Source organism: Pteropus alecto, unplaced genomic scaffold (genome assembly GCF_000325575.1).
Source record: "Pteropus alecto unplaced genomic scaffold, ASM32557v1 scaffold189, whole genome shotgun sequence".
NCBI lineage: Eukaryota > Metazoa > Chordata > Mammalia > Chiroptera > Pteropodidae > Pteropus > Pteropus alecto.
The window spans coordinates 2,757,105-2,772,807 of record NW_006442117.1 but is presented as its reverse complement, the minus strand read 5'-3'; the positions used below and the strand labels follow the sequence as shown (position 1 = coordinate 2,772,807).

Genomic DNA, 15,703 nt, shown 5'->3' with positions numbered 1-15,703 from the left:
AGAGCGTGTTACTTTCTGTCCGGGAATCACTCTTCAGACATTAGGGATATGCTCCTGACCCTCAAGTTGGCTCTAAATTCTACTTCTAACCCTGTTTTTGAGCCTACTTACTATATTTTCGACCTATATTTACCAGCCCCTGGAGGGGGCGTAAAGATTTATATTCAGAAGACGAAAAGTGCTTGCTTTCTGCTGATTCTGGGCTGTGTCAGCCAGCAGTTCTGCCTAGTTATTAGGTCCATGTATGTGTTTCCTGCTGTTGGAACTGGAGGCCACAGTCCACGAGGAGTATGCTGGTCACCTGTAGGGTGTGGTCATCAAATTAAAAGCCACCAGCTTTTACTGTGTGTCCGTGTTAACACACGTTTAGATTTCATAGTAGATTTACAAACAAAGGGGAAGGAAGATAATTTATTAAGGGAATGGGTGTGGCACTGTCTTTACAGGCGGCGTAGCAGCTAAACTGTTGCATTTAAACCTCGTGCGTACAGGGTGAAGATGTAAGCATGGGCATTTGGATGGCAGCCATAGGACCTAGGAGATATCAGGTAAGCAAGAGCCGTGGGGCTGGCCTCGGTTCCGGGGAGCTGAGCCGAGGTTTCCGTGTCGGACCCCAGGTGGGAACAGTGAAGACTTAGCATCGCAGCTGCGCTTGATTTAATTCAGACTCTCTCGTACAATATTTTTCTGAGTTTAGACCACAGGAAACATTTTGAATGGAAGTTCTCCCGCCCCCAACGAATTAGGATTTTTAATATTTGGTCGGAACTCCTTTGCAGCTTTAAGTCTCAAAGAACCAGCTGACGTAAGTTTCCAGCAATGTGGTGGTCCAGGCACCCTTCAGCCCTTCTGACTGAGGCAAACAAAATATTATATAAAACACGGTGAGATGTCTTAAAATATGCCAGTCACCGAGCTAGAAAAATAAGTGACTCTGCCTCTCCCAGAAATGGGAACGAGAGCCCTGGGAAGAAAGCCTCAAAGATCCGTGTTGAATTTTGGATTCTTTCCGCTTCCACTTTGGCCATAGAAGGTGCAGGGGACAGAAGGAGCGTGGGGCCCAGAGCAGTGCCCCACGACTTCGGGGGCACAGACGGAAACCCAGTCCAGTTGGTCAGCGTCGCTAGTTCTGTTTCTTTGTTGTACGTTCAGTCCCGTCTGATTTAGTCCACGTTGAACATAGTCCGCATCTGACCATTCTGGCATCGGGCCTCTGCAGCTGCCTCTGTGGTGTGAGGCTTCTGCAGACTGTTACGTACGGAGCGTCTTTCCTGATGTGTTGAAAGACGTTTTTGTTGTGCCCGTGTCCCTTGGACACTGGGGTCTGTATGCAAAACGCTCCTACAGGGAGGACTTGCGTCTTATCCGCGTGCCCTGCAGGGCGTTTCCATCTGCGAGCACGTGTTTCTGGCCTGGAGGGCTCCGCAGAACATGAGAGCGGCCAAATCACCTAAGTGTGGGCTGGGGTTCCAGGTGCTCAGGGGAGACCCCTTTCCACCCCGCCCAGGGTCAGGGCTGAGGCCGACAAGCCTCCTCCCCGCGGTTCTGTGTGCGCAGTATGCCGCAGGCGCCGGCGCCTGGGTCCCCCGGCCGTGGCGAGGCCCCCCGGGCGCCCCTAACTGCAGCACGGTCTGCTCTCCGGCGTTTCCTTCCCAGCCGGTTCCGCCGCGCGTTCCCGATGTTTGGGGTCGCGTCCAGCATTTCGTGTTCTCTGGTTGGTCGATAGGTCCCCGGGTCTGTACCCTGCTCTGTTGCGGGGAACAGAAGCGAGTCCGTGTGGCGGGGAGGGAGGCGCCCGGGAGCGTGACAGGCCCCGTCGGAATCCGTCCCACTGGGCATCAGCTCACCTGGGTTCACGGCCCTGTGTCCTTGGGCAGGGCACTTCACTTAGTTCCAGTTTCTCGCGTGTAAGGGGAATGACGTGACGCCTGCCTCGCGGGCCATTCACAGAGCACTCGGCCCAGCCCTCAGAGCGCGGCGCGGCCCCCTCTTCTCCAGCAGCAGATGGGGAGCTCACACCGCGGTTTCCAGACCGCGTCTTCGTAGCGCTCCGTCTGCTGACCCCGCGCGCACGGCGCACTGCTGCCCCACACACTGCGAGCGGGGGCACACGGTGCACACGGAGCACACGGAGCACACGCCGACAGCGCGCAGCTTCCCTTCAGGCGGCTCCACGGCCCGCCCGTCAGCCCTGCTCTCTCCCCAGGACGGCCTGTGGCTGTGCGAGAAGACGTGCGCGTCGGGGATGCTGTCTTCTCCGCAGTACTCCGCACGGGAGCTCACGGCACTCTGGGACCTGAAGGAGCTGTGCGGTGACCCGTGCCAGTGTGCAGCCCGATGACGGTTTAAGTCGCCGCGTGTAAAGCTCAGGGTAGGCGAACGACAGTCCGTGGACGTGTGAGGACAGCCGAGGTTTGGCAGCGATTCTGTGGTCCTTCCGGAGAGTCTAGGCTGGCGCTTCTGTAACCAGTGTGGTATCTCTTAATGTTTGCACAAGTTTTTCCTTTTTAAAAATCAACTGATACTGTAGCATAAGACAAACTCTATTTATATATTGGAAGATGATTTGAAAAATGCCAAATAGTTTATAAAAGAATATTTGTAAATCCAGATATATCATTTCTAGTTAGTAATTCATTACCTGTCATTTTTTGTAAAACTTGGCTTGTTCAGACATCGTTAGTAGCTGAGAGTTGGAATTTCGGCTGGATTGCAGAATAGCTGCGTATAGCGTAATTATCATTAATATGGGCCAAAAACGACTCACGGAAATGCTGCGTGAGGATCTGTGGGCAGTGGTCACTCATACCAAAGTGTGTGATTTCTGGGAATAATGTCAGATTTCTGTGGACGTCTGGATGAAGTGGGCAGCTGAAGCCAGGTAGTTCTCAGTTCTGGGCCTCGGTCTTGAAGTTTGTATTAAGTGCCCTAATGCAAGTTTTCTTTTGCCACATCACATAAATCCTGAAGGTCAGTCGAGCATTTTTTTTTTTTTTTAACATAAGTTAAATCAAGTATACCTCTCAGGATTTTAAGTAGTTGCCACTTTAAAAGAATTTTGCTTTCGTCCTGTCATTGCCTGATGGTCACCTGATCTTTTATAGACGCTATGCTCAGTGTAGGTGTGACCGTGGAGGAAAAGCCCTGCAGTTGAGAGATCGTAGCATGTATGTCATGCAGCGTAGGGGCTGTGCCTCCCTACGTTTAAGGGACATTCCCAAATGACCGACCTAATCATTTTAGTAACTTTTTAAACTGGTAGTAGCAAGAGAATTCCATTAAAAGTGGCCTTGTGACAGACATTAACTGTGCTCAGATTTTGTGAGATTTAGCTAGGTGCTATTTGACATTGAAATCTCCACGTAATGAAATGCAGTCATGACCTATAAAATATGAAATAAAACCAAAATCATTAGTAGGTGCAAAGCCTTTATTGCTATTATACACGAGGTGAGAAACGGTCTCTTCCCAAATGAAAAGTACCACCTTTTTTATCCTCAGGGCACGTTATAAAACGTGTCCCAATAAATCCTTTACTTCCGGCGAACCCCAGTCACAACAAGCAGCCTAGTGGCCTCGGGTTCAGTTAGCTGTTACCATCGCACTAACAGACAGTCTCCATTTTCCACAGAGTAAAACTGTAACGACTGTTGGTCACTTTCTAGTTCGATCTCTCTGCCCGGCATCTGAAAGTAGAAAAGGGGGCTCATTAAGACAGATCTGACGGAGCGTAATGTATGGCGCCCCCAGACAGAGGGGTCGGGTCTCCGTGCGGAATGAGTGTTATAGACTCAGTTTGACAGCATGTCATCCTGTGGGGGACGAAGTGTGACTGTGTTTGCCGGGCAACTTACTTTGGGACTTTCATAGGACAACAGAAGGTCTGACGCAGGAACTCTGAGGAGACGCGACAGCATTCCTTTCACTTTCTGAACTGTCATGGAGTCTGTCACAGAAAAAAGAAAAACCGTCCATTCTCTGATATGACAGTTACCTGTGTTACTGGCTCACGTGACAATTGCAATGACAGGTGAAATGCATTTCACAGTCTCACTTGACCCAAGTAAACGATTAGGGAAAGGTGCACCGATCACGTACTGCACCGACAGTCACTTGGGGACCGGGCCAGTGCCTGACCCAGGCGTCCTCTGACAGGGCGTTCACACACCACTTCCTCCGAATAAACCAGAAACCATTAACTTTTCAAAGTTTTAAAATCTGTGATGGCGTGACGGAAAGACTGCCGGAGCGGGCGCTCACCCTCTGTGAAGTGAGGGAAGCTGGGTCGCCGTGTCCCCTCCAGGCGGCCAGCCCGGCTGTGCTGACCTGTGCTCGACACACTGGCCACCAGGCATGGGAATGTGACTTTATGGTTTGTTCAGAAAACACTATGAACTTTTTTTTCCAAAGATGGGTCTGTGGTAATGTTGGCTATTTTGATTGAGAAATAGTTCCTTTGAAGCTTTAGCTGGAGGTGCAGCAATAGTGTGGCGTTCCTATAAATACCACATGTATTCAAACGTATTTTTCTATCGAAAATCATTTTGGAAAAGCTGTTTTTATGCAACTTGTAATAATAAATGTTCTTTATTTTAGAATAAAAATGGACTTCTTAAGTTTATGTCTCGAATGCAGGCGTGTAATTTTCATTAGCACGATTCGCTCTTATGTGTGGATGTGATACTCCTGTCCCTTCAGAAGACTGAGGGGGACTGGCTCTCAGTGCCGAGTCAGCTCCTGCACGGCAGTGGGAAATGACACGTTCCTAAGCCGTGCCGGAAACAAAGTTTGCTCATCAAACAGCTCTAATAAGAAATGTGTCTGTAGAAGTGGTAAACGGCATAAACTATTACTATCTTTAATACAAAGTAACGTGATTATCTTAACATTCAGAAAATAGAGGTAGGTAATTTATCTTTTTGCCTCCCTATGACCAGCGGTACGTTTGACGGGTAGACTTCTCCAAGCTTTTTTGTTTATTTAAGGACGTACAGGTTTCGTATATATGCTGGTGTACAACTTATTAGCGACACATCTCACGTAGACCTGCACTGTCCACCACAGCAGCTGCAGGTGGCTGCTGGGCACCGGAAATGTGAGTATGGCTAAGGGCCTGGACTTGGTTTTATTTCACTGTAGTGCATTTAAACTGCACGTGTGACTGGTGGCAGCCACACTAGACCTCACAGCTCTAGAGCCACTTCATCCTCTTCCATGATTCATGACACTGTGACACGTGGTCCCATCAGGACAGTCAGCCATTTCCCCATGAAAACATTGACTTATTTTTACCGTTACAAGTGCCACAAGGTGGAATGCTTGGTCACTGCATATACATATTTTAATTTTTTATGACTACAAAAAGTTTACACTGATTTTTGATGCTCTGCATGTTTAATTTTTGCTAACCTGACCAGCGGAAAAGTGTCTCAGTATTTTATCACTTCTCTCTTTGATGGACAGTTGTTAGTGCCTAGATAGCACATGTGGCATAAAAATTAGAGCTTTGACTCCGCTGGCTGACTGCTGACAGATCACAGAACCCTGAAGAGCTTAACGCGGTAATTACGTAGCACGTCTACAGAGCCACCTGAAGATTACGAGTCAGAGCATGAACGGGCTGTTCTAGCAGGTGACTGACGCGCAGAAGAACTGGGATGGTCAAGACAGACAGCAGGGGGACGAGAGGGTGAGGCACACACTGTCACCGTCAGCCCAGGACCACGTGCACGCACGCATCCCGCCGGAGTCCGGCCGAGGGAAGCTCTGACAAAGGAGACCGCGGCACAGACCTGAGAACATTCTCGGGCAGTTTCCACAAACCGCTTTCATGTGTCTGGACTGTAAAAGGGGAAATGCAGAGACACCCAGAGCCTGTTTCACTAACGAGGCCTGGTCCTCTCCACTGTCCGTCTCCACGAGCACCTTTACTGACAGGGCTTAAGTCTGAAAACAACAGAAGGGGCCCCACGAATTTTAATTCGGCTTTATGTAACAGCAAAATCATAAATCACAGGAATAGAAAGTGAACCACCGGTACTATGGTGTAATACAGGTGAGCTGACGCTAACTGATGGTGATCCATGAGCAAGCTTCCACAAGCAATGCCAGGATAGGCTTGTTTTAGTTGATAAAAACTAAAAATCAGTGCGTTTACTGTGCTGAAAAGTATTTTGCGAGTCATTTAGGGTGATACTCATTTTATTTCTCTAAATCCTCACTGCTCTAAATTTAACCTGTTTATATTTTAGTATTTAACTGTGAACAAGTTTAATCTCAAGAATTCACAGCAGCCTACTTAGTAATTTTTCTTTTGAGTGGAAGTTTAAGGTAAGTTACATTGACCTAATTTGTGACACAAAAGTATTTTCCAAATCAAACTAGTTCAGTTGCAGTGGCACAAATGTCTAAAGTTCTCAAGTGTATCCAAGTCAGCCTCAGAGCTGTTGCTGCCAGGCCCCCTGACCGGTGAGCAGCAGAACATGCGAAAAGTCACACATGTCCAAATAATTACTCTCAGGTCCGTAGGCCATGTTTCCTGTTCTGTGAGGGATACGACAGGACAGGTTCTCCACAGCAGCGGGCGTGGGAAACACCGCTGGAAGGCTCGGCCATTGGCGCTCGTGCCTCCGGCTAAGGATGTCGTCTGGCTAAGCTGGGGAAGTTATGCAAGACTTGAGCTTTCAGGGGGAATGACAGGAGCGCGACTGACTGTGTTTTAGAATATAAAAGACTAGTGAGAACCTACGAGCGCTAGAAAGGCCACACACACTGTCAGGCAGGAGGGAACTGTTTCACTTCCTGCCAACAAAGACCTGGGCCAGCGACTCAAGGTATGAAGACAGGAGAGAGACGCATTCTTCTTACCTGGCAGTTGCTTCTCTATGACTTTCTGATCAAGCTGATGAGGACATTTTATCTTAAGTGCTTGAAGGAAAAAAGAAAAAAGACAAATTGAGACCTAGCGTAGTAGGATTTCAGTGACACATGAACGTTTATCAGGACTGCCAAGGGACACAGCTGCTTAGTCCAACTTGGCTCAGAGCCTAATAAAGGAATAGATCTTATTGACGTTTACAATTCCTTCTAACGATACTTCACAGGGGGAAAAAAACTTCACTGAATTATGACAATAGCTGGACCAACATTCTGCCGCCTTCCCTTAAGTACTTCTTTCCTGACAATGTTAGCTAGGTTTTCAAGTGTAACAAAAATGACAGATTTCCAAATCACATTCTATTCACTGCTAAGATAAATCTCACATTTATGACACTATTAAATGCATTTAAAGCATGGGAATGGCTCAAATGTTCAATATGAGAATATTTGAGAATATATATTTTTTAATCGAAGTACTCATTTAGGTACTTAAGAGAAAGAATTCCTATTTGGTCATCACTGTTTCTGCACCTACGCACTGAATCACAAATCAGCTGTCACTGAATCCGGGGTTCTTACTTAGTAGCTGGTTTTTGAGCAGAAAGGGCTGTTGTGTCTTGAGTTCCCCGTCTTCCGGTGCGCCGTATTCTGTGTAAGAAGAAATAAAGCATGAACGATAAGCCAAGACCACGCAGGAACAGTGGAGCACTGGTGTCACCACAGGGTCAGCCTCGCAGCGGCCGGACGTGAGCCTGGGATCTGCTTCCTCTTACTCAGTGACTTGCTTTTCTTTTCAGGAGGGATGGATGGCGGTCACTTCGGCCCCCTACTGTGTATCACATCTCTGGTCCTCAGGGTCCTGACTCAGACTGGCAGACGAGGCTGTGCTTTCAAACACTTGAACTCTTCAGCCCCAGCCTCAGCTTTGCTAACGTTTCCCTTTCTTGCCGAGTCCCGAGAAACCCGGCCCTAATTGGGACACAACTCCCGGGCACCTCGGCCCATTTCAGCCACGTCTGGCAGCGCCGCAGACCAGGCCCAGCTGGACACAGCCTCACGAGGCAGGTGTCCGGGAAGCTGTGTGTGACGCCAGCGGGGGACAGGATTTGTGAGCACCCCGACTGTGCCTGCCTCCTGGCATCCTTGGTGGTGGAGGCCCGCGCCACACCGCCAGGGCCTCTCTGCTTACCCCCTGCCCCACAAGTGACTGGGAACTCACCTCCAGTGGCCAGGGAATTGGGCTGCGGGGGAGGAATCTGAAAGCAACTCCCACAGGAAGCCTTTCCCCCTCAAAAATGGCCCTCCAGCTGAAGCGGTTGTGCAGTGAGCTGCTCACGTTAGGAAATTTTATATTAAGGAAGTCGCAGCCTCCACGCCTGAGGGCTCGGCTGGCATGTGGGGAGCCCCCTGCGCGAACATCACGCACCTCCAGCCTGCGCGACGTTAGCATTACCCGGGGAGCTGGGGAAACCCCAGTGCCCGGCTGCCACCTTCACTTGCTCTTAATTTTTAAAACCCCAGAGGTCACGTCCGGGTCGCCAGAGACGGGGGCGCCCCCCTCCCCACACTCCCGGAGATGCTGATTCTTCCTCTCTCTGGACAACCGGTTAACTCTCTGCTCCCCACTTGCAAGCAGCCCCAGGAAAGTGCCTGTGAAAAAGCCCTGGGGAGAGCAGCGACACCCCGAGGCCCTCCTGACACCCCAGCAACGAAAAGAGGCGCGCGGGCCGCGGGCACGGGACCTACGTACTGAGGCAGAGCAACTGGTATCTGGGGTGCGCGGCGCGGAATTCTCCACTGGGCCGGTTCCGGTCTGGGTCCTGGTGCCCACCCGCCTTCCGCCACTCGGGCCCGAAGGCCTTGCGGTAATCCAGCTCGGCCCCTCGCCTCTCCTCGGGAAGGATCTGTCGGTGCGGAACAGACAAGGCCGGGCGCACGTGTCCTTCTCAGCGCCGACACAATTCAGGAGTTTATTGAAAAAGACGTTTCAGTTTGACACTTCTCTTCGTGACCGCATCTGCCCACGAGCTGTTTCCAGACCCCGCCAGGTGCCTGTGGCCACCCACGGGAGGCCAGCCGAGGGACCACCTCCTCCCACCAGCAGCCCCGAAGCGCTGGCAAGGCGCTGGGGACGAGCGGCCTCGCCGAGCCCTGGTCCTATCTTTCTGCCTGTGCCCCCCAGGAAATGGGGTAGGACCTGCGTGACGGCACACTGGCCAGCGAAACGCAGGTTTCTCTGCGAACCAAGCGCCACGCGCCTCCTGAGGGGCCGGGACAAAGCCCGTTACTAAGACACATGCGCTGTTCTATCATCTGGAAGAAAACTACACCTGCCCCTTCACAGGACTCGGATACGCTGCTTCCGCTGACAGTTTGTTTTCCAGTCTGGGAAGCACCCAGGCCAGGGGCCAGCGCTCACCTGGCACTTGTTGAGCATCTCCAGCTGCCCGATTTTGGCGATGATGAACTGCCGCGTGGTCTCGGCCCTGCTCCCCGCGGTCAGGGGGTTCCTGAGGCAGGACAGCGCCTGCAGACTCTCCAGCTTATCCAGCTCGTTGATGAACGACCACTGAAACCCAACGGGGGGAGATCGGTGACCGGGCACAGGTGTCGGGCGAACTTTTCAGGCTACTTTTAACTAGCAACTGAAAAGCGAAGTGGCTCGTTCCGGTCCAAGGCACGGGCGCTCATCAGGCACCGAGCAGCCACCAGGAAGAGCACCTTTAGTCTAAGTCTGCTTAAGTGTGAGTTCAACTAACTTCTGAACGTTTTGGGAGGTTTATATGAGGAGTTCCACTCTGAGGAAGCATTTCTCTCTCAATTTAAAACATTTCTAATAGAAGGAACGTACAGGCTCTGCCATGACCGTGGAACTTGGGGACAGCGCAGGACGCGCCTCCTGAAGGAGCCTTACCCGCGATATCTGGTTGTCGTTGACCACGAGGTATTGCAAGGAAGTAAACATTGACGATTTGCACCCTAGGAAGAGAAGGATTAAGTTATGTAGTAGAAGGGAAAGGAACGGCTGAGTAGGGGGGCGGGAGAGGGATGCAGTGTCATACACACCAATTCCAGTGTCTGGAAAGTGGAGAGAAGAAATCCCCACGTCACTGAGGATTAGCTGTTCTAACCTGAAATCACAAACATCAGTTTGACTTCACAGAACAGTACGGAATGCTGCAGACTGTCGGCCAGACGCGATCTGACTTCTTCCTACACCCCGGGCTTTCACCCCAGGTAAAAGGCTTAGAAGCCACGAAGCCCAGTTTCGGGCATGCAGAGGGGTCCCATGATTCCACCGTCACCTAACAGTCCCGGGTGCCTACGGCCGCACCGGGTGCTAAGTGGGTCTCGAAGAGGAAAGAGACACGGTCCCACTTTGCAAAGCTTAATGAATGAAGACTTGGACATCAGCCCAAGGCCATACCATCCACAGTGCAGTCACCTAGTGCAGACGCAGCTGCACTGTACGTGGTTCACAAGTAAACTCTACATGAATTAGAATAAAAATTCCCCACAGGGAGTGGCCCGAGCCGAGAATTCCATCTTCGTCCCTGTATTTCCACTGAGAAAGCGCACACGGCACATGACCCACGCGCTGCAAATTTACTCGGCACCCGTACTAGGCATTTTAGGAGCAAATTACCTGGGTAGATACGCTATTAGAAACAGCTGATTTTCATCAATTGACTGGTTAGAGGAAAGGTCTAATAACTTGACCGTCTGTAGAACGTCATTTGGCCTGCAAGGAAAATAAAAAATTTTCAACGTGAATTTAATCTCGTTTTCAAAGATACAGCCTTAAAGCCCTGCAATTGATGTTAAGGAGAGGTTGGTGGAGGGCGGCGAGTGGACGTGACTTTGAAAGGGCAAGGCCAGGGACCCTTGTGATGGAAACTGTCTGCGGGGCGGATCAGTATCACGGGTGACACCGGACCATGGCTCTGCAGGATGTTACCGCTGGGGTATACTGGGTGACAGGTGTGATTACGTGTGAATCTAAAACGGTCTCAGAATAAAGTTTAATTTTTAAACCCCTGCCTTTGCCTGCATAATAAACGAAAATTATTCTGTACAGTAAAATCTCAGCTTGAATCCTTTGAGGGTTTGTTGAAAATCTGCCCACATTTATTTTATACAGTAATTTAATGGTATCAATAAAAGAGGAAGATGAGAACAACATACTTAATTACTTAAGATGCTTTTTTACTTTGGTGCATCGACCTAAACAGACAGTGCTAACTACAAGTACGTTATTGAGTCCTTAGAGCAAATACTACGGAATTTCCATTCAGACACAGAAGTTAAACCTCTGTGTAAAACTAGTAAACGTCATGTTTTCAGAAACACTGACCGCAGGGCTTCCACCCTCACGGTGTTCCCTCGATAGGTGAAGTTCTCGTTGACACTCTGCTTTGTGAAGGCGACGAATAAACATTTTCCTAATTCTTATTTGCAAATCCTTCTAAAAGTTAACAGCTGTGATTGAGACTATTCAGAGTGACCACATGGTGACAGGTGACTGATACAAACCCTCGTTACCTTTCCAAAATGGTGATGTTGTTCGCCGCGAGGTACAGCTCCTCGAGGACCGGCCAGCCGGTGGCACAGCGGAGCACCTGGGGGGAGGCGCGGGTCAGGGCGCGGCCTGTGCCGCTGTCACCCCGCGTGTGCTGCCGGGACCGCCACGTGCGTTCTGCTCTGTCACTGTTTAGAAGCAAAGCAGCTTCCGGACTTTTCCCCACAGACCGTTTCAGGCCCGGAGCACTGGGGGGCCGGAGGCTGACACTGCAGCCCGCACTGTAATGACCTGGGGTGTGACTTTCAGCGGTGACCCCACGCGGCATGCAGGTGGACCCGGAAGTGACCGAGGCCCCTGCACAGTGGCCCGGCGAGGCTGACACAGCACGTCCTTGTCATCTGACATGATGCGCTAGCAAGGGAAGGGGCTGTTAAACACGGCTCCTCGATTCTCGGTCTGGGTTTGGAAAGAAGACACTCAGCAGCCAAAATTTCTCAGTAGCCATTCCCAAACTTTCTCATCTCACCTCTGCTGCCATCTCCGCCACCGGCATGTCTATGTGTCCTTCCTGTTCTGATGCTAAATCTGACCCCAGACAGGAAGGAGCCCTCGGAAAGGAGCTAAGGGAACTTAACTTCTGTGGCCACGTGCAGGGCACAGTTCACCTGTGGCAACACCACCTCACAGGTGAACAGCTCGGTGGGGGTGCCCTTCTCTGCGTGTGTTTGAACGCGGATATCCTGCGTGTGTGAAGTCGGTTAACCCGACAGAAAACAGCGGTACCAGACAGACGCTCCCAGCGCTGCCGGGCCCAGGAGCCACGTGTCCCCCCAGCTGCACACAGGAACAGAGATTCTAGAAGCCGAATGTCAAACAGGATAAGGATGTGCACCTTCCTGCTGCTGTCCTCTGCCCCAAGAACTCGTGGGAAAAGGCATTTGCCGAAGGCCCCATGGGCAGCCGCGTGGAGCGCCGAGGGGCCCCGGAGAAAGTCTGCGTCAGCCGTGGGCCCGCGCCCCCCTCCCGAGGGCACTGTAAAGAATCGCGTTATTTGGATAATAAGATAAAACGATGATCAAAATGAGGCCGCAGCCGTGCTTCGGTTCCCTATTAAACCAAGAATTTAAAATTGCTTATTTTTGAGTAATAAAGCGAAGAAACGTGATTACCTCAGCCCAGGTTATTCCCGTCCGGCTAAGGACTAAAACCTTGAGTGCAGAAAACGTCCCGGCTGGCGACGCTGGGCCCCGCGAGAATCGCAGCTTATTCTCACTGTAGAGAGAAGGTGCAGGGCGCTGACTGCCGCGCGGGACAGTTCGGTTCGTTCCACCCTTAAAACGCAGTCGTATCACGCAGTGAGCCGGACCGCCCGTCCTAAACGTTCACCGTACGCGACGCTGCGGGCTCTGGCACGGCCCGGGCAGCCGCGGGGGCCGCGCGTCTCCCGAAACGGGAGGCTCGGGCATCGTGACGGTGGCGCCCGGCTCACCGTGTGCTCCGCACACAGCGACGCTGAACCTCACGCTAGAGTCTCACGCATGTGCCAGGCCCTGGGTCAGAATTCTGCTTCTCCAAACGGTCCAAACAGGGTTCGGCCTCTGGCTGCCAGGACGGACGAGATCACACTGCCCCTTCCGTCCTCTTTCGAGATCCTAATCTCAGAAAGTACTCAGTCCTCACTGTCACTTTGAAAGAAGATGCCGTTAACAGACATGAGTAGCTTTCCCACCCCCCACCCAAGAGGGGACACTGGATCAAATTACAGCCTTTGCTCTCTGTGGGAGCACAGCTAACTAAGGCCTGACTACCTGCTACGCGGAACCTGCCTGAGCCAGGTACAGCTCACCTGTGTCCGTAAAACTGGCTCAAGTTTGAAAGCTCTTGGAAAGTTAGGTTCTGAGATTAAAACTAATCAAATATTTGAGAAGGCCTGGAAAATTAGTAAAATATGTAGATTAGCAAAAAATCCTAATCAGACCTGAATTACAGAGGATTCCAATGAAATTACTCATCCCTAACGCAGTTGAATGCTAGAAGCTTCAGAATGAACAAGCGCTTCTAACATCATCTCTCTTACTCTTAACCACCACCACCCCCCGCTGGGCCATCTTCCGATTTTACAGTCAGGCTCCAGAAGCATCGCCTCTCACTCAGTTCAGGAGGTCGACCTACTCCACGCTCCACTCAATCAAAAGTAAAACACGTTCCCCATTAATGAATCACCTCATGTGACCATTTGAACAAGTATGTTAATCAAAGAACGTGAAAGAATAAATTAAGCTTAGATAAATCTGACTGAGCCGTCCCGCCCACCTCATTCCCACGCAGGTGCCAGGACGGGCGAGGAGAGCGCAGGAGTTTTAGGTCACGTGACGATCAGGCGCCCGAGTTCCTACCTGAGATTAAGGACCTCTAGGTGTCCGAGCTGATCAGCGATATCTGTGACGTCGTCCCATAACGACAGCAGGTTTTTTGACAAATCCAAATTTCTGATATCTAAAAGCACGTGTTAAGAAACAGTAACAGAAAAATTCACGAAAGACAAACGAATCACCTCTCAATTCTGGAGCCCGGGATCTTTTTCAGTGACGCCTTCTCTTCTGTACATATTACTTTTACCTTTTGAAATCATCCAGCTATTCATTAACTAAAGTTCACTTTGAGACAGACACCTCAATTCAAAGGAATGAGAACCAACTGTCTCGCCTTATCCAGCAAAAAGACAACCAGAGCTGGCCCTCCCAGCAGGCACTGCCCGGGCACTGCCAGCAGCGGTGGCCTCACCGCAGGCCCGCGTGCCTTCCGACAGTGCGCCCGGACCCTCTGCACCACAGGAACCCCCACACCATGGTGGCATCTGCAGGAGAGACAGCAGTGAGCCTGCACAAATGTGGACAGTGCTGAGTGACCTGGGTCTCCCGTAGACTGGTGCAGTTGGCGTGGCACCCACTGGCGCTGGAACAGGGACTCAGAGATGTGTAACTGGTAGGGCCGTGGCAGGGCCATCCTGGAGGGGCACAGCTCAGCGGAGCCCCCAGGCAGAGCGCGAGGACAGGAAGCCTGGACAAGGACCGCGCCAGCCAGAGCGCGCACCGCTGTCTGGGAATGACTCGTCTATTCCGCAAGTGGCTGCCGGGCGCGCGGAGCGTGGCAGTACACAAGTCTCAGTGGGGGTGGGGGGCTAATCGATGAGCACCCCCCAGCACCCACGGCCGCCAGATCCAGACCTGTGCTCAGAGCAGCGAGCGGGGGGCGCAGGAGAGGCGGTGGGAAGGCCGCTTTCTGTCCCAGGGTGCTCTGAGCGGAGAACTAAGGGAAGTGAGGGGCTGCCATCCTGGAGCACAGCGTCCGGGCAGAGGGAACGATATGAGAGGCGGCCCTGAGGTGAGAAGGCTGGCCCATGACAGGGACAGCAAGCTCTGCTGTTCCTGGGGCCGAGGGGCAGGGTGCTGGGATGAGGTCCCAAAAGCGCAGCGGCCAGGCCCGATCGCAAAAGGGCTCGCGGGCTACTTCAGGCCGCGGTGGTCTCTGCCCGAATGGGAGGACCGTGCTGTGCTCTGACCTGGTCCCGCAGAGGTCGCCTTGCTGCGGTGCCGACGCAACAGGCAGCAGCAGCCCGCAGGGAGCAGACAGAGCAGACGCGTCAGGAGGCCCCTGGGCTCAGCAGGGGCACCGGAGGGGATGCCGGGTCTGGACCCCAATCAGACAGTGGAACTGCCTGGCCGCCCACGGGTCTGCGAGACGTGGGAGAAGGGAAAAGTCAAGAATCATGGCGAGGTTTCTGGTCTGGGCCACGGGAGCTGCCGTTTGCAAGACGCAAGGACCAGAGGATGGAGCAGGTTCTCAGGGTCTTAAGGTCCCAAATGTGTTAAATCTGAGATGACCGTTTAGGCGCCTGGGTGTCAAACGCACAGCTGGAGAGACGGGTGTGGAGGGGGAGAGGTCTGGGTAGAGGGTCAGGCGGAGTCACAGTGAGCGGGAAGGGTAAACAGGTCACCAGGCTCCCAGCGTTCAGCAGAGGGGACTGGGGGGACCAGGCCGGCGAGCGGGGGCGGGCCACGACGGGATGACGACGATGATGAGGACGAGGACGAGCACCAGCACCAGCACCAGCACCAGCACGATGCTCTGCAAGGTGCTGTCATCTTCCTTTTCACGGAGGGAAACCCGGGGAAGAGTGTGGGTTTACGCCCACGCCGGCCTCAAGCCGAGGTCCCCTTTCCTAGACCCGGGATGCGACCGAGTCTTCGAGCACAGAGGAGACGGAGAGCGCGGCTTCCCCGCGCAGCCGCCGCACGCGAG

General features: G+C 52.2%; 2 protein-coding genes across 3 annotated transcripts in view; one reads left to right on the top strand and one right to left on the bottom strand.

Annotated features, from left to right (window-relative positions):
- B3GALNT2 (beta-1,3-N-acetylgalactosaminyltransferase 2) overlaps window positions 1-4,621 on the top strand; it is a 58,382-nt gene extending 53,761 nt beyond the window's left edge. Inside the window, exons 12-13 of the mRNA XM_025039063.1 lie at window positions 492-548; window positions 2,207-4,621. Coding sequence (XP_024894831.1) covers window positions 492-548; window positions 2,207-2,341 — 192 coding nt within the window. The 3' untranslated portion in view covers window positions 2,342-4,621. The remainder of the gene's footprint in view (window positions 1-491; window positions 549-2,206) is intronic.
- TBCE (tubulin folding cofactor E) overlaps window positions 3,413-15,703 on the bottom strand; it is a 58,638-nt gene continuing 46,347 nt past the window's right edge. The window contains exons 6-17 of one of the 2 annotated variants that reach the window (XM_006920731.3): window positions 13,798-13,897; window positions 12,571-12,673; window positions 11,422-11,498; window positions 10,526-10,621; window positions 9,946-10,010; window positions 9,794-9,858; window positions 9,299-9,448; window positions 8,630-8,783; window positions 7,459-7,527; window positions 6,868-6,927; window positions 3,855-3,946; window positions 3,413-3,686 (exon numbers count right to left, since the gene is read on the bottom strand). In XM_006920731.3, coding sequence (XP_006920793.1) covers window positions 3,594-3,686; window positions 3,855-3,946; window positions 6,868-6,927; window positions 7,459-7,527; window positions 8,630-8,783; window positions 9,299-9,448; window positions 9,794-9,858; window positions 9,946-10,010; window positions 10,526-10,621; window positions 11,422-11,498; window positions 12,571-12,673; window positions 13,798-13,897 — 1,124 coding nt within the window. In that variant the 3' untranslated portion in view covers window positions 3,413-3,593. Of the gene's footprint in view, window positions 3,687-3,854; window positions 3,947-6,867; window positions 6,928-7,458; window positions 7,528-8,629; window positions 8,822-9,298; window positions 9,449-9,793; window positions 9,859-9,945; window positions 10,011-10,525; window positions 10,622-11,421; window positions 11,499-12,570; window positions 12,674-13,797; window positions 13,898-15,703 lie in introns of those variants that run through there. The other variant, XR_003042810.1, reaches the window with a different exon arrangement.